Source organism: Puma concolor, chromosome B3, assembly GCF_028749965.1.
Source record: "Puma concolor isolate L17-30 chromosome B3, mPumCon1.1.hap2, whole genome shotgun sequence".
NCBI lineage: Eukaryota > Metazoa > Chordata > Mammalia > Carnivora > Felidae > Puma > Puma concolor.
The window spans coordinates 33,374,246-33,389,688 of record NC_141672.1 but is presented as its reverse complement, the minus strand read 5'-3'; the positions used below and the strand labels follow the sequence as shown (position 1 = coordinate 33,389,688).

Below are 15,443 nucleotides of genomic sequence, written 5' to 3'. Positions count from 1 at the left end.
CAGCTCAGCAGGCCAAGCCCACCCCCAACCCCAAATCCACATGCCTCTGGGAGGATGCACTTGGAAAGTCTGGCTTCTCAGGGGGGCAGGGGTGAGTCTCCCTACCCCTCCACCCCTCCTACTCCCCGCATTGCTTCTCAAGGAGAATTATTTTAAAGCCTCACAGGATTCCTCCCAGGGGGGTCCCAGGCTGGTGGAACTCCTGCCTGCCTGACCCAGTCCGCTCCGGCAGGGCAGGAAATGGGCCTGGGAATTCAACTATAAGCTGCTGTCAGTGGAATGAATGCTGGAATAAAAAAACAGTCACTGCCGAAATAGTCAGAGAGCAATTGTAATAAAGAAGAAGATTGCCATGAAAACCAACTGCCTTCCCGCCGGCCCCAGGAACACGAAGAAAAGCATTCGCAGTAGCAACAGGGCTGAAGGCTGGCAGGAATGGATTGTTTTAATTCCTTTTCCTGAGGAGGGGGAAGCCAATGCCTAAAAATGTGGGAGAAGGCGAGCCCAGAGCTGTGTGGGGAGGGAGCGGGGTGGCAGGAGCTGCTTATGGTGTCTTCTCAGAGGCTTCTGTTTGCTCCAGAGGTCCAGGGCTCGGGAGGAGGGAGGCTGCTCCCCTGCCGGGTGTCACCGGCCTGCTGTCAGTATTGGGCAGTAAGTAGCGGGAGTCACATGCGGGCAGAATGGGGGTGATTCCTCTCCAGATCCCACAAATGTCATGAGCCAGGAGAAAGAAGCGACAGGTGCCAGGCACAAAACAGAGGCTGTTCCCTCCTGTCCCCCATGTCTCTGTCTCTATCGGGCGGGGAGTTCTGTCTGCTGGCCCCAGGCTGGGGCCCGGAACGGTGCCTGCACATGGTGGGTCAGAGCCCTCATAAACGCTTCACTCCTAGGTCTTTGGCAAAGGTGACCGGGCCTGGGAAGGTGCCCCAACCTGTGGCTCCAGGGTGGGCTGCGTGGGCACGGAGGAGCACTCCGTGGAGGGGCAGGCTCGCACCCTGGTTTTGGCTGGCCTTCCCAATCCCGCAGTGGTATTCCAGGGGGCAGCAGGCTGGACAGAGAGAAGCCTCAAGCCTGCCCTGAGGAGGCTCTCACAGTGCCCTCTGACGTCTGTGCTCCATTCTCAGTTGCCCCTCTGTGGCCTACTCCGCTGACCTGCCAGCCACCAGCGTCATCATCACCTTCCACAATGAGGCCCGCTCCACCCTCCTGCGCACGGTGAAGAGGTAAGCCACCCCTTGGGACCCTCATCTCAGTAGTGCTGCTCCCTGAGGCCTCAGGGAGCGCTGCCAAGCCCCTGGCAGGGGGGCACGGGGGCAGGGGGGCACACTGGGACAAGGTGCTGGGCCAGGCAGCATGAAGACCGCGGCCACTGGGAGGGGGAGTCCAATCCTTCTGAGAGGCTGGGGCTGGGAGACCCCAGAAATCCAACTGATATCGGGATGCACAAACACAATGTCAGGTCCCCAGGACAAGGGCAAAAATTCTAGGGTCAGGGGCCGAGGGAGGCAGGGATGGACATGAAGCCTCAGGTGGATGAGTGGCAGGCCAGTAGGTGTCTGTCAACGATTCAGAGGGAGGTGCTCCTCTGTCCTCCTAAACTTGGTCCTGTGGTCCAGTACAACTCCTACTCACCCCATTTCTTTAATGAGAACAGGATGTGGAAAGGAATGCCCAGTGGTATTCCAGGGATTAAGGAAGCATGGGTTTCTTTTACCAGGGAGTGGAGGAAGAAGAAGGACGGTGGGAAGGAAAGCGGGAAAGGGCTTCCCTGGGAACATCCCTGCTAACCCATCGGGCCAGGAGACTCTAGGCAGGCAGACTCTAGGCAGGAGACTCTAGGCAGGCAGTTCGGGGTCCAGCTGTGTATTGCCCCCGGGCAGGGCTTGTTAAGCCTAAGCAGCCAGGGCAGCTACAGGTCCTGTCTACACTGGAGCAGTTACCATCACCTGTCCGGCACAGGTCCCCGCAGGTGCAGGGGCGGCCGGGTCTCCGGAAAAGCCCGGAGAACACATTGTTCCTCAGCCGCTGCTCAGGGCCCAGAAGGTTTGCAAGCAGCTGCCGGTGGCCAGTGTGCTGGCCCCTGAGCTGGGTGGTGGGGGAGCTCTGTGGCAAAGAGAGGTAAATGGAAGGTGGCCCCTGAATCCAGGATCCTCTGTCCCCATCCTTCTAGTGTCCTGAACCGAACTCCAGCCAGCCTGATCCAGGAGATCATTTTAGTGGATGACTTCAGTTCAGATCGTAAGTTTGCACTTTCTGTTTTTCGCATCCCTCCAAACCCTCCTTCCCCCAGAATGTGGAGGCCAGCTCTCCGGAGGTCATCCTGGACCTCACAGGCAGACCTCTGCCCCCGACCAGACCTTCAGTCTTTTCTGGGTGCCCTCCTTGACTCTGCTCCCAGGTGCCAAAGGAGGGGAAAGAGTGGTGTTTTGTTTTGTTCTGTGTTTATTTATTTAAGTCATCTCTACACCCAAAGTGGGGCTCAAACTCACCACCCCGAGAAGAAGGGTCCACGCTCTTCCAACTGAGCCAGCCAGGCATCCCAGAGTGGTGGTGTTTTTGGATGGGACACCCCAGAGATGACCTTTTTAACAACTGAAACAACACCAGTATAGCATCCTTTGTTATTACAACTGCCATATGCTGAGGATTGTCCCTTCAGTGTGGCTATGCTGGTGTTGGCCTCGCGCCCTACTAGTGCTCTCTGGCGCCCCCTGGGGGCAATCCCATTAGTACAGGCATTCCTCTGTCTGGCCTGGGAGTGGGGCACAGGACAATCCTTTGGCCATTAGAGATGACTGTGCTCCTGCGTGCCTCCCCAGCCCCAGCCCCTTCCCTGGGCTCGCCATGGGACACCTTCTGGGCAGTTCCAGGGGCGACCGAACCCCTTAGGGCCTGATGCCCCTGTCTGAATGAGCTTGCTTCCTTCTCCTCACCTTCAGCTGAAGACTGTCTGCTCCTGACCAGGATCCCCAAGGTCAAGTGCCTACGCAACGATCGGCGGGAAGGTAAGTTCTTGAACCCGAGGTGTCACCACAGACCTGTTTTGGTCTAGACCTCCGCCCCTCCCCACTCCCTTTTGGATCCATGTCACGGTAAGCCAGCATGCGCCTGCCGCATTCCGGGTGGCCAGGAGCAAGGTCTGTGGAAAGACGCTTCTTTCCACAGCCACGGCATGACTGTAGGCGAGTTGTCCTACTTCTGGCTGCCTCGGTTGTCTCTTCTGAGAAATGGAGTCAATAATTGTACCCTTGGGGCGCCTGGGTGGCGCAGTCGGTTAAGCGTCCGACTTCAGCCAGGTCACGATCTCGCGGTCCGTGAGTTCGAGCCCCGCGTCAGGCTCTGGGCTGATGGCTCAGAGCCTGGAGCCTGTTTCCGATTCTGTGTCTCCCTCTCTCTCTGCCCCTCCCCCGTTCATGCTCTGTCTCTCTCTATCCCAAAAATAAATAAACGTTGAAAAAAAAAATTAAAAAAAAAAAATAATTGTACCCTTTCTGCCTTGCATGGCTGCTGTAAGGATTAAATGGGATAGGCCATGTGGAAATGCTTTGAGAAAATCAAAGGGCACTATCAAGCAGATGTAACCTCATTTCCAATCAAGAAGAGTTTTGGAGCATCGTCCACAGCACAGGATTGTACATGGCACTCTAGGAGGCACTTTATACTTCTTCTGAAGTATAAAATGTGGTCCCTGCCCTTGGAGAGCTTATTGTAAGGCCAAGGAGTCAGAATCTACCACAGGGACAGGCTGGCCATGATTATGTGGGGGTAGAATGGAGCCCGCAGGACAGGGGAGGGACCGGGGAGTGGGCCTTGACTGGGTGAGGACGTTGTGAGACAGGGGAGCGGGAACGGGCAGGGGAGTCCGGGCTCGAGGACACTGCAGGCACCGACGTTGGTCTGGCACAGGTACACATGGGATACTAACAGCCCTTTTCCTGAGTCCTCCCCGCAGCAGACAACCACGTTGTTGCCTGCCTGCGTTCTCACATTCTCGCATTCACTCCGCATAACAGCCCATTGTTTTGCACATAAGAAAATGGGGCTTAAGGAGGTTTAGGAATGCGCCCAGGGTAATGGGTAGAGGAGCCAGAATTCCAACCTGGAGGAGGGACCCCACCCTTAACCTCCCTTACCTCCTCCCTGCCAGGGAGAATCTGGGCCTGGTCAGCAGGGGAAGTGGTGGGGTGAGGATAGATGGCAGAGGACCTTGGAAGCCAGAGAGAGGCATTTGGACTTGATAAGGCAGGTAGGAGGGAGCCACTAAAGGTTAGAGAGAGAGAGGTGAGAGGTGTGATTAAGAAAGAACTGTCAGTCTAAGGAGACCTTCTAACTGGCGTGGAAGAGGCCAGAGAGAGACTTCTAGCAAGCACAGGGCTGTAGGTACCTTTAGGCCTAGGAATATATTGTTTCCTGAGGGATTTGCCCAACACAGGTGTCAACTTTTGATTAAGCGCTTTCTAGCTTCCTGTGGGATGGAAGGAAGGGACAGATGGATATTTGCACATATTATGGATAATCAGATGGACAGGGGCAGAGTACAGGGCAGAGGTGTGGGCAGGGAAACCTCTCCAATCGGAGCTCTTAGAGTAAGGCCCTTCCGTCTTCACAGCTCACAGGGCACCAGTGGCTGCTCTGTCGGCAGGACCAGCTGGGCCCTTTCTCTACTGACCAGGTCAGTCCCCAGCCCTGGCCAGGGAGCTGCCAGAAGTAAGGCCACTCTCTGACAGTTGGTGAACCATTGGCAAGACTGTCGGGGGCGGGATAGAAGCAGAGCAGAATCTAGCATGTGTAGGCATCCTAGGCACCAAGCACTCTTCCAGACGGGCAGGGATCAATTTGTCTGAAACTTCTAGATAAGACAACCAAGGCTCAGGGAGGTTAAATAACATGCTTAAGGTGAATGAAGGGGCTGCCACAGCAACTCTGGCCTGTCTTAGTCTAGAAGATTCTAGCCATGTCACACATGATGGTGCAACTGAAGGGGACTGCCCTGAGGTCCCTCGGGTTAGGGGGGAAAGGGTTTTGGTTTCTGGTTTTTCTTTGGATACTCAAACGCACTTTATTGCACTTGGCCTTTACTGAACTGACTGTATCATTGTGTTCCCAGAGTCCCAAACAGTGTCTGAGACATCAAGGGTGCTCAGAGAATGACCTTGAGTAACGATGGTTGACAGGTAGATGAGAGAAAGGAGAGTGAGGAAGGAAATAAACAAATACAAAGTAAACCTCAATCACAGTAACTCAGAGGAAGCCTTGACCCCTGAAGGATGCAGAGCCCTGAGACTTTTGAGGGACGGGGGGAAAGCAAATCGGCCCAGTCCCAGTTACCAATCCCTGTCCATTCCCATTGCAGGGCTGATCCGGTCCCGAGTCCGTGGGGCAGATGTGGCCACAGCTGCTGTCCTCACCTTTCTGGACAGCCACTGTGAAGTGAATACCGAGTGGCTACAGCCTATGCTGCAACGGGTAAAGGAGGTGAGTCTGTCTGTCCCTACAGGATCTCTGTCCCTTGGGACGTGCCCGCCATGTTCTTGGCATGAGGGTGTGTGAATAGTCTTTGAAGTTGGACAGGCAGAGTACAGGCCTAAAGGGTCTGCCCCCTCCGGAGTGACTCCATGTTATGGAGCTTTCTCCTCTGAAAATGGGGGTAATTATAATATTTGTCTCACGAGGTTGTTGTGAGAATTCATTTGGATGAGAGCTTGGGTGAGCTATAAAGCTCCTATTCCGAATGGTGTTGTTTTCCTCCTGGGGGAGGTGGGTCCTGTGCTGGGGCAGGGGGTATTTTCGGGTCAAGGCTGGGAAGCCTGAGAAGGAAGGAGAGGGGGATGGTGTCCTCAAGGAGAGATGAGGGCAGGGGGCCCTTACTACATTCCAGTTTTATGCTAGAAGGGCAAGGGTAGGAGAAATGGAGGATAGGATGAGGTGATTACAGATCAACCATAAAAAGACCACCCAACTTAAAAATGGGCAAAAGATTTGAATGGACATTTCTTCAAGGCAGATGCAAATGGCCAACAAGCACATGAGAAGATGCTAAAAAGAAAAGAAAAGAAAAGATGCTCAACATTATTAAGACTTGAGGGAAATGCAAGTCAAAACCCCAGTCAGATACCACTTGATACGTACAGGATGGCTGTAACCAAAGATGGACAGTAACAAGTGCTGACAAGGATGTGGAGAAGTAGGAGCCTTTTCACTCATTGCTGGTGAGGACGTAGAATGGTGCAGCCACTTTGGAAAACAGTCTGGCAGTTCCTCAAAAGTTTAAACATGGAGTTACCACATGACCCTTGCAGCTGCTGGGTGTATACCCAAGAGAGATGAAAACATACTCCACACAAAAACTTGTACAGGAGTGTTCAGAGCAGTATTATTCAGAGTAGCCAAACTGTGGAAACAGCCCAAAGTCTGCCAACTGATGAATGGGCAAACAAATGTGAGGCACCCATACAATAGATATTAGCCATAAAAAAGAATGAAGTCCTGATACATGCCACAATAAGGATAAAAACATTTCCCTAAGTGAGGGAAGCAGGTCACAAAAGGCCACGTATTATATGATTCCACTGATACGAAGTGTCTAGAATGAAACAAAGCCACAGAAATAGAAAGGAGATTAGCGGTTGTCAGGGCGGGGAGAGGCGGTTGGGAAGTGACCGCTAACAGGTACAGGGGCTCTTGTCGGGGTGATGAAAATGTTCTGGAATTAGATAGGGGCGGTGGGTGCACAATGTTGTGAATATACTATAAGCCACCAAATTGTATACTTTAAAATGGTGAATTTTATCACATGTCAATTATGGCTAATCAAATTGTTATAAAAATGGGAATTAGATCTCAGGACAAAAAGGTCTCTAAAAAGGAGACGGCGAGGCCCCCGCAGGGCTCTGTGAGAAACCATGAGTGGTCTCCCCTGCTCCGCCGTCTCCCAGGCTTTTGTGGTCCTGAGATGGGATGTGAACTGAGGGGCAGAGCTGGGTTCCAAGTTGCGGACAAGAGGATTTTGAGGGTCCACGCAGAATGCGTGGAGAGAAGAGGCTCTGTTCTGTGTCCCTCCACGGAGGGAGAGAGAAGAGAAGGCTGATGGCAGCTGATAGTTTTGCACAGGGTATATGACATGATCCACCAACACCATTACCCACCCCCCCCCAAAAAAAAACTTGGATAAAATTAACATTACCCACCAGTGGAGGTGGATTTGTGTCTTGGGGGATGATGGGATCCTTGAAGTGGATGTGGCATAAGAGAGTGACACCCAGGTTGCACAAGGACCGCGGAGTCCCTGCCCTCAAGCTGCTGGTGGTCCGATTGGGAAGACTCAACACAAACGTGTACAGAGGTGGATGACAGTTAATAGAACCACAGTTCAAACCAGCAACAGAAGAGCCACGTCAGTGGCTCAGTGCCCCAGGAATTGTCTGGACTGTAATTGTGAGAACGGCTCAACAGAGGAAGAAATCCCCAGCCTGCAGCAATCAGGCAGGGCTTCATTGAGGAGGTGAGATCCCAGCAGGGCTCAACCTGGTGTGAGAAGAAGAGGCTGGGAGAGCACTGTGCCCAGGGAACCCAGGTGGGACCTTCCGGGAGCCTGGATGTGGTGCTGCAGGACAGGCTTCCAGGAACCTGACATGTCCTGCAGGAAGGGCTGGGTGCCCCACGCCTTGAAGAGCAGGCAGCTGGGCCTTTCTTCGCGGAGTCCCAGGCCTCACGCCATCTCTCGTTCCTTGCCTAGGACCACACCCGCGTGGTGAGCCCCATCATTGATGTCATCAGTCTGGACAATTTTGCCTACCTCGCTGCATCTGCGGATCTTCGCGGAGGTGGGTCTGGCCCCCTGGGGGGAGGAGCTGCAGGCTTGAAAGAGGCAGGTGAGGGCAACCTAAAGCCCTGGGTTTGGTGCTCTTCCTCCTGGTGTGCAGGAGCATCTCACTCCACCCCCTTACCTCCAGAAAATGGAAAGGGATAGTGTAGAGCCCCGAGGTTGGGGACAAAGCCCTCTGGCACAGTCAGTGATAGCTCCAAGCTAGTCTTTTGTCTTTCTCTCCCTGCAAACACTGACACATCCTTCCCCAATGCTGCCAGCCCTGGGACCATGGCCACAGGTCCTGGCAGAAGGCATGATTATGACAGTGTCTTGGGCGGGGAGGGGAGTCCTCAACCTTGCATGACTTCTAATACGTATAGCTGGAGGTGGTGTGGACACGGGCTGTCTAATACGGTAGCTATTAGCTCCATTTGGCTATTGAGCTCTTCAAATGTGACCAGTCTGAATTGAGATGTGCTGTAAGTGTAAAATACACACCAAGTTTCAAAGTCTTAGTACGAAAGAATGTAAAACATCTCCTCACGGGGCGCCTGGGTGGCTCAGTCCATTAAATGACTGATCCAACTCCCGCCCAGGTCATGATCTCACGGTTCATGGGTTCGAGCCCCACATAGGGCTCTGTGCTGACAGCTTGGAGCCTGGAGCCTGCTTCAGATTCTGTCTCCCTCTTTCTCTGCCCCTTCTCTCCTTGCTGTCTGTCTGTCTCTCTCTCTCTCTCAAAAATAAATAAACATTAAAAAATTATTTTAATATCTCCTCAGTGATTTTGTATGTTGATTACATGTTGAAATGAAAACATTGGATATATTGCACTAAATATATTATCCAAATCAATTTCATATGTTCTTACTTTTGAATATGGCTACTAGAAAAATTTAAATTACGTATGTGGCTTGCATTTCTGGCTTGCATCTTATTTCCTTTGGACAGCTCTGGTCTAGACTTCAGAGCGGTGCTGTTCAATAGAATAGCCATATTTGGCTACCTAAACTTAAATTAATTAAAGTTAGGTAAAATTCAAATTTACTTCCTAAGTTGCACTAGCCACATTTCCAGAGCGCGGTAACCACGTGTGGCGACGGCTTACCATATTAAACAGTGCAGATTCAGAACATGACCATCATTGCAGAAAGTTCTATCGGACAGGCGGCACTAGACAATCTGTTGCTAGGAGCTAGTGGGTAGAGTGGTTTTCCTATTTGGGGCCCAGAGTTCCAAAAAAATGGATACAGCAGTTCTTTAGATCTTGGGAGTTGAGTGGAAGTCTGAAGGGAGCCAGGCATTTCTCCTTCAGGAAAATCACCTCAGGGCCTTTGCATTTGCTGTTCCCCCAGCTAGAATTCCCTTTCCCCAGATATCTCCATGAATCAGTCCTTTGTTCAGGTCAAATGTGACCTCATTAGGGAGTCTTTCCTGACTACCCTTACTAGAATAGCATAGATACCTTTCTTTTTTTTTTTTTTTTTTTTACTTTTCTTTTTAGCACTTTCCCCCTTCGACTAGCAGATTATCCTTTTATTGATTTATCTTTGTAGTCTCTGTCTTTCCCAGTAGATTCAAACTCAATGAGGACAGGGGCCTGTCTCATTCTGAGTGAAGGAACGACTGCATGAATTGCCCAAGGCCCTCTATGAGCTGGACTCTGATCAAGGGAGACACCAAGGGCTGGCAGAGCAAGGGAGCAGCCACCGCCAGCGGGCTCTGCCCAGAGCTCTGTCCTCACCCTGCTCTGTCCCTTAGGATTTGACTGGAGCCTGCATTTCAAGTGGGAGCAGATCCCTCTTGAGCAGAAGATTGCCAGGACCGACCCCACCAAGCCCATAAGGTCAGTGCAGCTTTGGGCTCTGCAGAGACCCCATCCTTCCCTGGGTTGAGGGCCTGGGAGGCTGCTGGGGGGCCGTTTAGTTGCTGGTGCTCCTGTGGGTGCATGATCTAAGTGCTGACTTGGTTCTGGGTCCCAGGGACAGAGAGGACAGAGGCCAGGGAGCTGGCCAGATATCCTGCCCCTGTGACTCTGCAAGCAGGTGATTGTGGGGCAAATGGCCCGGGGTTCTGGAACCATCTAGAAGGGCTCCCAGCTTCTCCAGCTCATGCGTTGCCTCTCTCCTCTCCTTGCTCCTAGGACGCCCGTCATAGCTGGGGGAATCTTCGTGATCGACAAGTCCTGGTTTAACCATTTGGGAAAGTATGATGCCCAGATGGACATCTGGGGGGGAGAGAATTTTGGTAAGTTGGAAAATAACAATAGCAAAAATAACAATAGATAACCCGCTCGAGCACTTTCTATGCACAAGGCCCTGTTCTAAACATGTATTAATGTGTTTCATCCTCACAACCTCACAACAATCTGAGGTAAGTACTATTTTATCTCCATTTTACTGATAAAGAAACTGAGAGAGAGGTTAAGTAATTTGTCCAGAGCCACACAACTAGCAGCCAGAGAGATTTAGGTGGTCAGGGGGAGACTGTGGCCGCATGGCTAGACGTGTGTGAAAGAACATACAGACTTGTAGCCTGGACTGCAGCTTAAACACGCAGCAGCTTCTCTTCCAGAAGAGCCAGGCGGGGGCAGAGTGGACTTTGGTGGTCAAATGTAAGTAATGGGGTCAGATGGCCTGGGTACAAATACTGGCCCTACTACCTGTGAGCTGTTTGTCCCTGGACAAGTTAAAGCCTCCCTAAGTCTCTTTCCTCAAGAGGCCGGTATGAATACTAAATGAGAGATGAGTTAAAAATGTTTGGTGTGGGGGCGCCTGGGTGGCTCAGTCGGTTGAGCGACCGACTTTGGCTCAGGTCATGATCTCACGGTCCGTGGGTTCGAGCCCCGCATCGGGCTCGGTGCTGACAGCTCAGAGGCTGGAGCCTGCTTCGGATTCTGTGTCTCCTTCTCTCTCTGCCCCTCCCCCACTCGTACTCTGTCTCTCTCAAAAATAAAGAAATGTAAAAAAAAAAAAAAGATTAAAAAAATATATGGCATGGTGTTGGCAGCCATTATCATTACTTTTGGGGCCATGGGAGCCCTCTCGCTCCAGCAGGAAAGGCAGGAGCCCAGCAAACCCCCAGGGTCACCCGTGAGGTTCAGTTAGATAAAGGCCCGGTACAGATGGAACACCCAACATGGGTAATTCAAGGGGGGTTACTAAAAAGCCAGTTCACACAGCGCAGGCAAGATACAGACAGCCGCAGGGACAGTACTGGGCTGGGCTGGTGGCTGCTATGAAGTGTAGCCACCCTAGGTCTGAAAGTCAGGGAGGGAGTGCCCTCTGACAGGAGCTGTGGTCTTGGGCACCTGTAGCCAGCCCACAGCACCGAGGTAGAGGGTGTGGGGGGATGAACACCCACCCTCACTCTCCCCTCTCCTCGCTCTGACCGACCCTGCCAGCCCACAAGATGGGAGCCTGGTGGTGCGGCCCACGCGGCAGGGAGTGGGGTGAAGGATGGGGAGTGAGTGCTCCGGGGTTTCCAGTTCTTGCTCCTGTGGTGACCCAGTCCTTTGCAGAGCCCTCTGTTTCCTTCTTCATCCTGCCCGGGTTTCTTGCAAAGTAAATATTGGCTGGTGGTATTGCACCCATTTGCCAGGTGGGAAAACTGAGGTGGACGCCGCCTTCCAGATTTTAGTCAGGATGCTCCATGTCTGACGGGGGTATGGAGTGCCTCTACCAGAGCCCTTTAAATGTGAGGTGTGATCAAAGCAAATGCTGGGTTTCTGAGAGGTGAGGAGGGAGTCTTTCTTCGCTCTCCCTGGTCAGGACACGGATGAGCAGCGGGGCTTACAACAGGCCTGATCCCAACTCAAAACCAACTGGAGTGGAAACAGGCGTGGAATGTTCTCCCCTTTGTAACTTACTCTTGGAAACCGTTTCCAGACAGGCCTTTAGAGGAGTAAATTCTGGGAACTAGGGTGCGTTGACCCTTCCGTTCTGACCTCCTTTGCACATGTTTTTGGCTCAAGTGGCCTCCTGTGTGTTCCTGGGAGCTTTGGCAAAGCCAGTTTCCTGCAAAGACTCTGAGGACTAGGAAACTAATGGTCTCTTCTGCATCCAGGAGCCTTTTTCTTTTGTCTTTTTTTCTTTTTTTTTAAGGCTGGTGATTGACAGAGAAACAAGTGACTGATCAAATAGCTAACTTCAAACTCTGCCTGAGGCAAGGGCTCAGTGGTTGGGGAACTTGAAAGGTGAACCACAGAGTGTTTCTGGGAAGGGTTTTGTTTCTTAGAAGAAATTCAAAGAAATTTCTAGGCTAGCCATGGTGCTCAGATGTTCAGCTGCTGGGAGCAGTTTTGAGCCAGGAGAGGCCTGCCACTGGTGGGTTTGGGCCTTTCGTTTTATTCCTTTGTTGAAGGAAGGGAAATGTCCAAACTGAGACTCATTCCCGCGTCCCCTCAGAGAGCCAAACTCAGAGCCCAGAGGCCACCGTAAGGGCAGGCGACAAACATGAAAACCTTGGGATTCCCATCAGAGAGCCTTTCATTATTTATTTATTTTTTTTTTAATATGAAATTTATTGTCAAACTGGTTTCCATACAACACCCAGTGCTCATCCCAACAGGTGCCCTCCTCAATGCCCATCACCCACTCTCCCTCCCTCCCACCCCCCATCAACCCTCAGTGTATTCTCAGTTAGAGATCCTTTTATTTTTTTTATTTATTTTTTTTTAACGTTTATTCATTTTAGACACAGAGAGAGACAGAGCATGAATGAGGGAAGGTCAGAGAGAGAGGGAGACACAGAATCTGAAACAGGCTCCAGGCTCTGAGCTCTCAGCACAGAGCCCGATGCGGGGCTCGAACTCACGGACCGCGAGATCATGACCTGAGCCAAAGTCAGTCTCCCAACCGAATGAGCCACCTAGAGATCCTTTTAGGCGCCCCCAGAGATCCTTTTAAAAGACAGTCCCATCAAGCCAGTCCCCTGCTCCTCTGCTCGTGACCCTGCAAGGACTCCCTCAACACTGACAGCAAAACCCAAAGTCCTCGTGCCTTGGGTCCTTCCCCCACAGCACACTACCAGCTCTGCCCACATCTCCTGCCTCTCTCACCCGGCCTCACTCCACTCCAGCAGCTAGCCCCGCCAGGCCTCTTTGCCACCACCTGCAACTTGCCACGCCTGGGACTTGCCGCCTACTCTAGCCTCTACTTCTTTTCCCTTGCTGGTCCCTCTGCCTGGAATGCTTGTCCCCTAAAAGCCACACGACTGGCTTCCTCACCTCCTTCAGGACTTAGCTCAAATGTCCCCTTCTGAGTGATAACTTCCCAGTCAGTCTAATTAAAACTGTAGCCCCCCCCCCAACAGCTCCCCCTTCTTCAGCCCCACCTGCTTCCTTTGTCTCCATTGTACTTAGTACCGCCAGATAGACTACGTATTTTATCCATTTTCTGGTCTACTTGTCGTTTTCTTTCTTATTTTAGTGAGTCCCTGTCTCCTACCCGTCAGTGTAAGGATTCTAGAACGGCATACAACACATAATGAACAGGTTCCCGATAAAATTTTACTGAATGAACGAAAGAATCTGGTTCAAACAGTGCAGCTTGCTGGACAAAATGTGAACTTGACATTGTAATTCTGCAGCAGAGTGTTTGGGTGATCTTGGAGAGGTTAAGATGTTTGAACTTCTGGGGCGCCTGGGTGGCGCAGTCGGTTAAGCGTCCGACTTCAGCCAGGTCACGATCTCACGGTCCGTGAGTTCGAGCCCCGCGTCAGGCTCTGGGCTGATGGCTCGGAGCCTGGAGCCTGTTTCCAATTCTGTGTCTCCCTCTCTCTCTGCCCCTCCCCCGTTCATGCTCTGTCTCTGTCTGTCCCATAAATAAATAAAAACGTTGAAAAAAAAATTAAAAAAAAAAAAAAAAAGATGTTTGAACTTCCCAGTCCTGATTAGGAACATGGGGATAGGGGTGCCTGGATGGCTCAGTTGGTAGAGCATGTGACTCTGGATCTCAGGGTCATGAGTTCAAGCCCCACGTTAGGTATGGAGCCTACTTAAAAAGAATAAATAAATTTACAAAAATAAAACAAACAAAAAGCCCATGGGGATAATAATACTAGCTTCATCTGCTTGCTGTGAGAATTAGACCTGGCATGGCACATAGCAAGTGCTCAGTAAATGGGTGATGCTTACTGTTCGTTACCGCCATTGTGGATAATGACAATAACAGCATGGACAGTATGGCCTGGTGGGATGAAGTGACTTAACTAGCATAACCAAGCTAGTCTGGCAGAAATGGAACTAGAAAGTAACTCCTCTGTCCCCCAGGTCTGCCCCTAGTTCTAAATCTCAGTTGTTGAACCAGTTGCAAAGCTCATCCCGGGAGAAGGGACACAAGCCCGGCAGTCTGCAGGCCTACCTAGGAAGTCCATTAGCATACCCGACCATGAGCATGGGTCCGGATATGCCACATGTCCAGTCCTCGCCCCTGGCCTGTGTCTGGAAGCTGCCTGCTGCACACAGTCTAGCCAGAGGTGGGTGTTAGTCGCAGCGAGGGGGCTTGGGCCCTGACCATCTGTGCCAGGTGAGGACACCCAGACCTGGCCAGGGACCAGTGTCTGTATGGCCAGCTGGGGAGTGGGAGATGGACCAAGGCTAGAGCTCATGAGAAAACGGTCTTCCTTTTTTTCAATTAAAAACAAACAAACAAAAGAGGATTATGTATTTTCTGGGACAGGAAAGAGGTGTTTTAATGTCACAGGGTGCCCACCTGCAGGGTTAATATGAAAGAGTAATCAGAAGAGATGATGTGAGGTCCAGCAAGCTGCCAAGATGGGTCCTTGCCAGAAGTGACGACTGTTGAGTGTAGAGTAGAGTAGGCAGGGGCGCCTCAGTGGCTCAGTCGGTTAAGCGTCCGACTTCAGCTCAGGTCATGATCTCATTGTTGGTGGGTTCAAGCCCCGCGTCAGGCTCTGTGCTGACAGCTCAGAGCCTGGAGCCTGCTTCCGGTTCTGTATCTCCCTCTCTCTCTGCCCCTCCCCCATTCACACTCTGTCTCTCTGCGTCTCTTGAAACTAAAATAAATGTTAAAAAAAAAAAAAATTGAGAATAGAGCAGGCAGCTTGTGCTGTTCCCTTCTGGGAAGCAGAATGGCCACCTTCTTGCATCTCTCAGCACTAAGAAGAACCACAGTCACCGGCAGAAGCTCATTCAGCATCCCAACCACTATCAAACAGAAGTGTGTCTCAAGAGGGCCAGTGGTAGCCTGTGCATGGAGACCACCTGCGCCAAGAGGGAGGTCCGGGGCCAGAAAGAGTGGCCCGTGGCCTGATTGGTGGTGGGTTTCCCAGCTTCATGGGTGTCTAGGACTGACTGACTTTCTGACTGTGTCTAGAAATGCATTCTTCCTTAGCAATGTCTGCATGGGGCTTTATAGTCAGAGGCTGGAAATGATGCTGCATTTGATTCGGTTTTCCTTCTGCTCATGGTCTTGGTGTTCCTTCAAAGCTTTCCCACCTGGGCACCTGGGTGGCTCAGTCCGTTGAGCCTCCAACTCTTGATTTCAGCTTGGGTCATGATCCCGGGGTCATGGGATCGAGCCCTGCGTTGGGCTTCGCCCTGAATGTGGAGCCTGCTTAGGATTCTGTCTCTCTCTCTCTCTCTCTCTCTCTCTCTCTCTCTCTGTCTCAAAAA

At 51.7% G+C, this 15,443-nt stretch overlaps 1 protein-coding gene and 1 non-coding gene across 3 annotated transcripts in view; both read left to right on the top strand.

Annotated features, from left to right (window-relative positions):
• GALNT16 (polypeptide N-acetylgalactosaminyltransferase 16) overlaps window positions 1–15,443 on the top strand; it is a 94,354-nt gene that overhangs the window by 63,425 nt on the left and 15,486 nt on the right. For both annotated transcript variants that reach the window (XM_086709445.1, XM_086709446.1), the window contains exons 3-9: window positions 1,125–1,223; window positions 2,171–2,238; window positions 2,940–3,005; window positions 5,354–5,475; window positions 7,736–7,823; window positions 9,569–9,653; window positions 9,951–10,054. In XM_086709445.1, the coding sequence (XP_086565571.1) occupies window positions 1,125–1,223; window positions 2,171–2,238; window positions 2,940–3,005; window positions 5,354–5,475; window positions 7,736–7,823; window positions 9,569–9,653; window positions 9,951–10,054 (632 nt within the window). The remainder of the gene's footprint in view (window positions 1–1,124; window positions 1,224–2,170; window positions 2,239–2,939; window positions 3,006–5,353; window positions 5,476–7,735; window positions 7,824–9,568; window positions 9,654–9,950; window positions 10,055–15,443) is intronic.
• TRNAQ-CUG (transfer RNA glutamine (anticodon CUG)) lies at window positions 13,722–13,794 on the top strand. Its single transcript has one exon. It is a non-coding gene; the product is annotated as a tRNA-Gln (tRNA).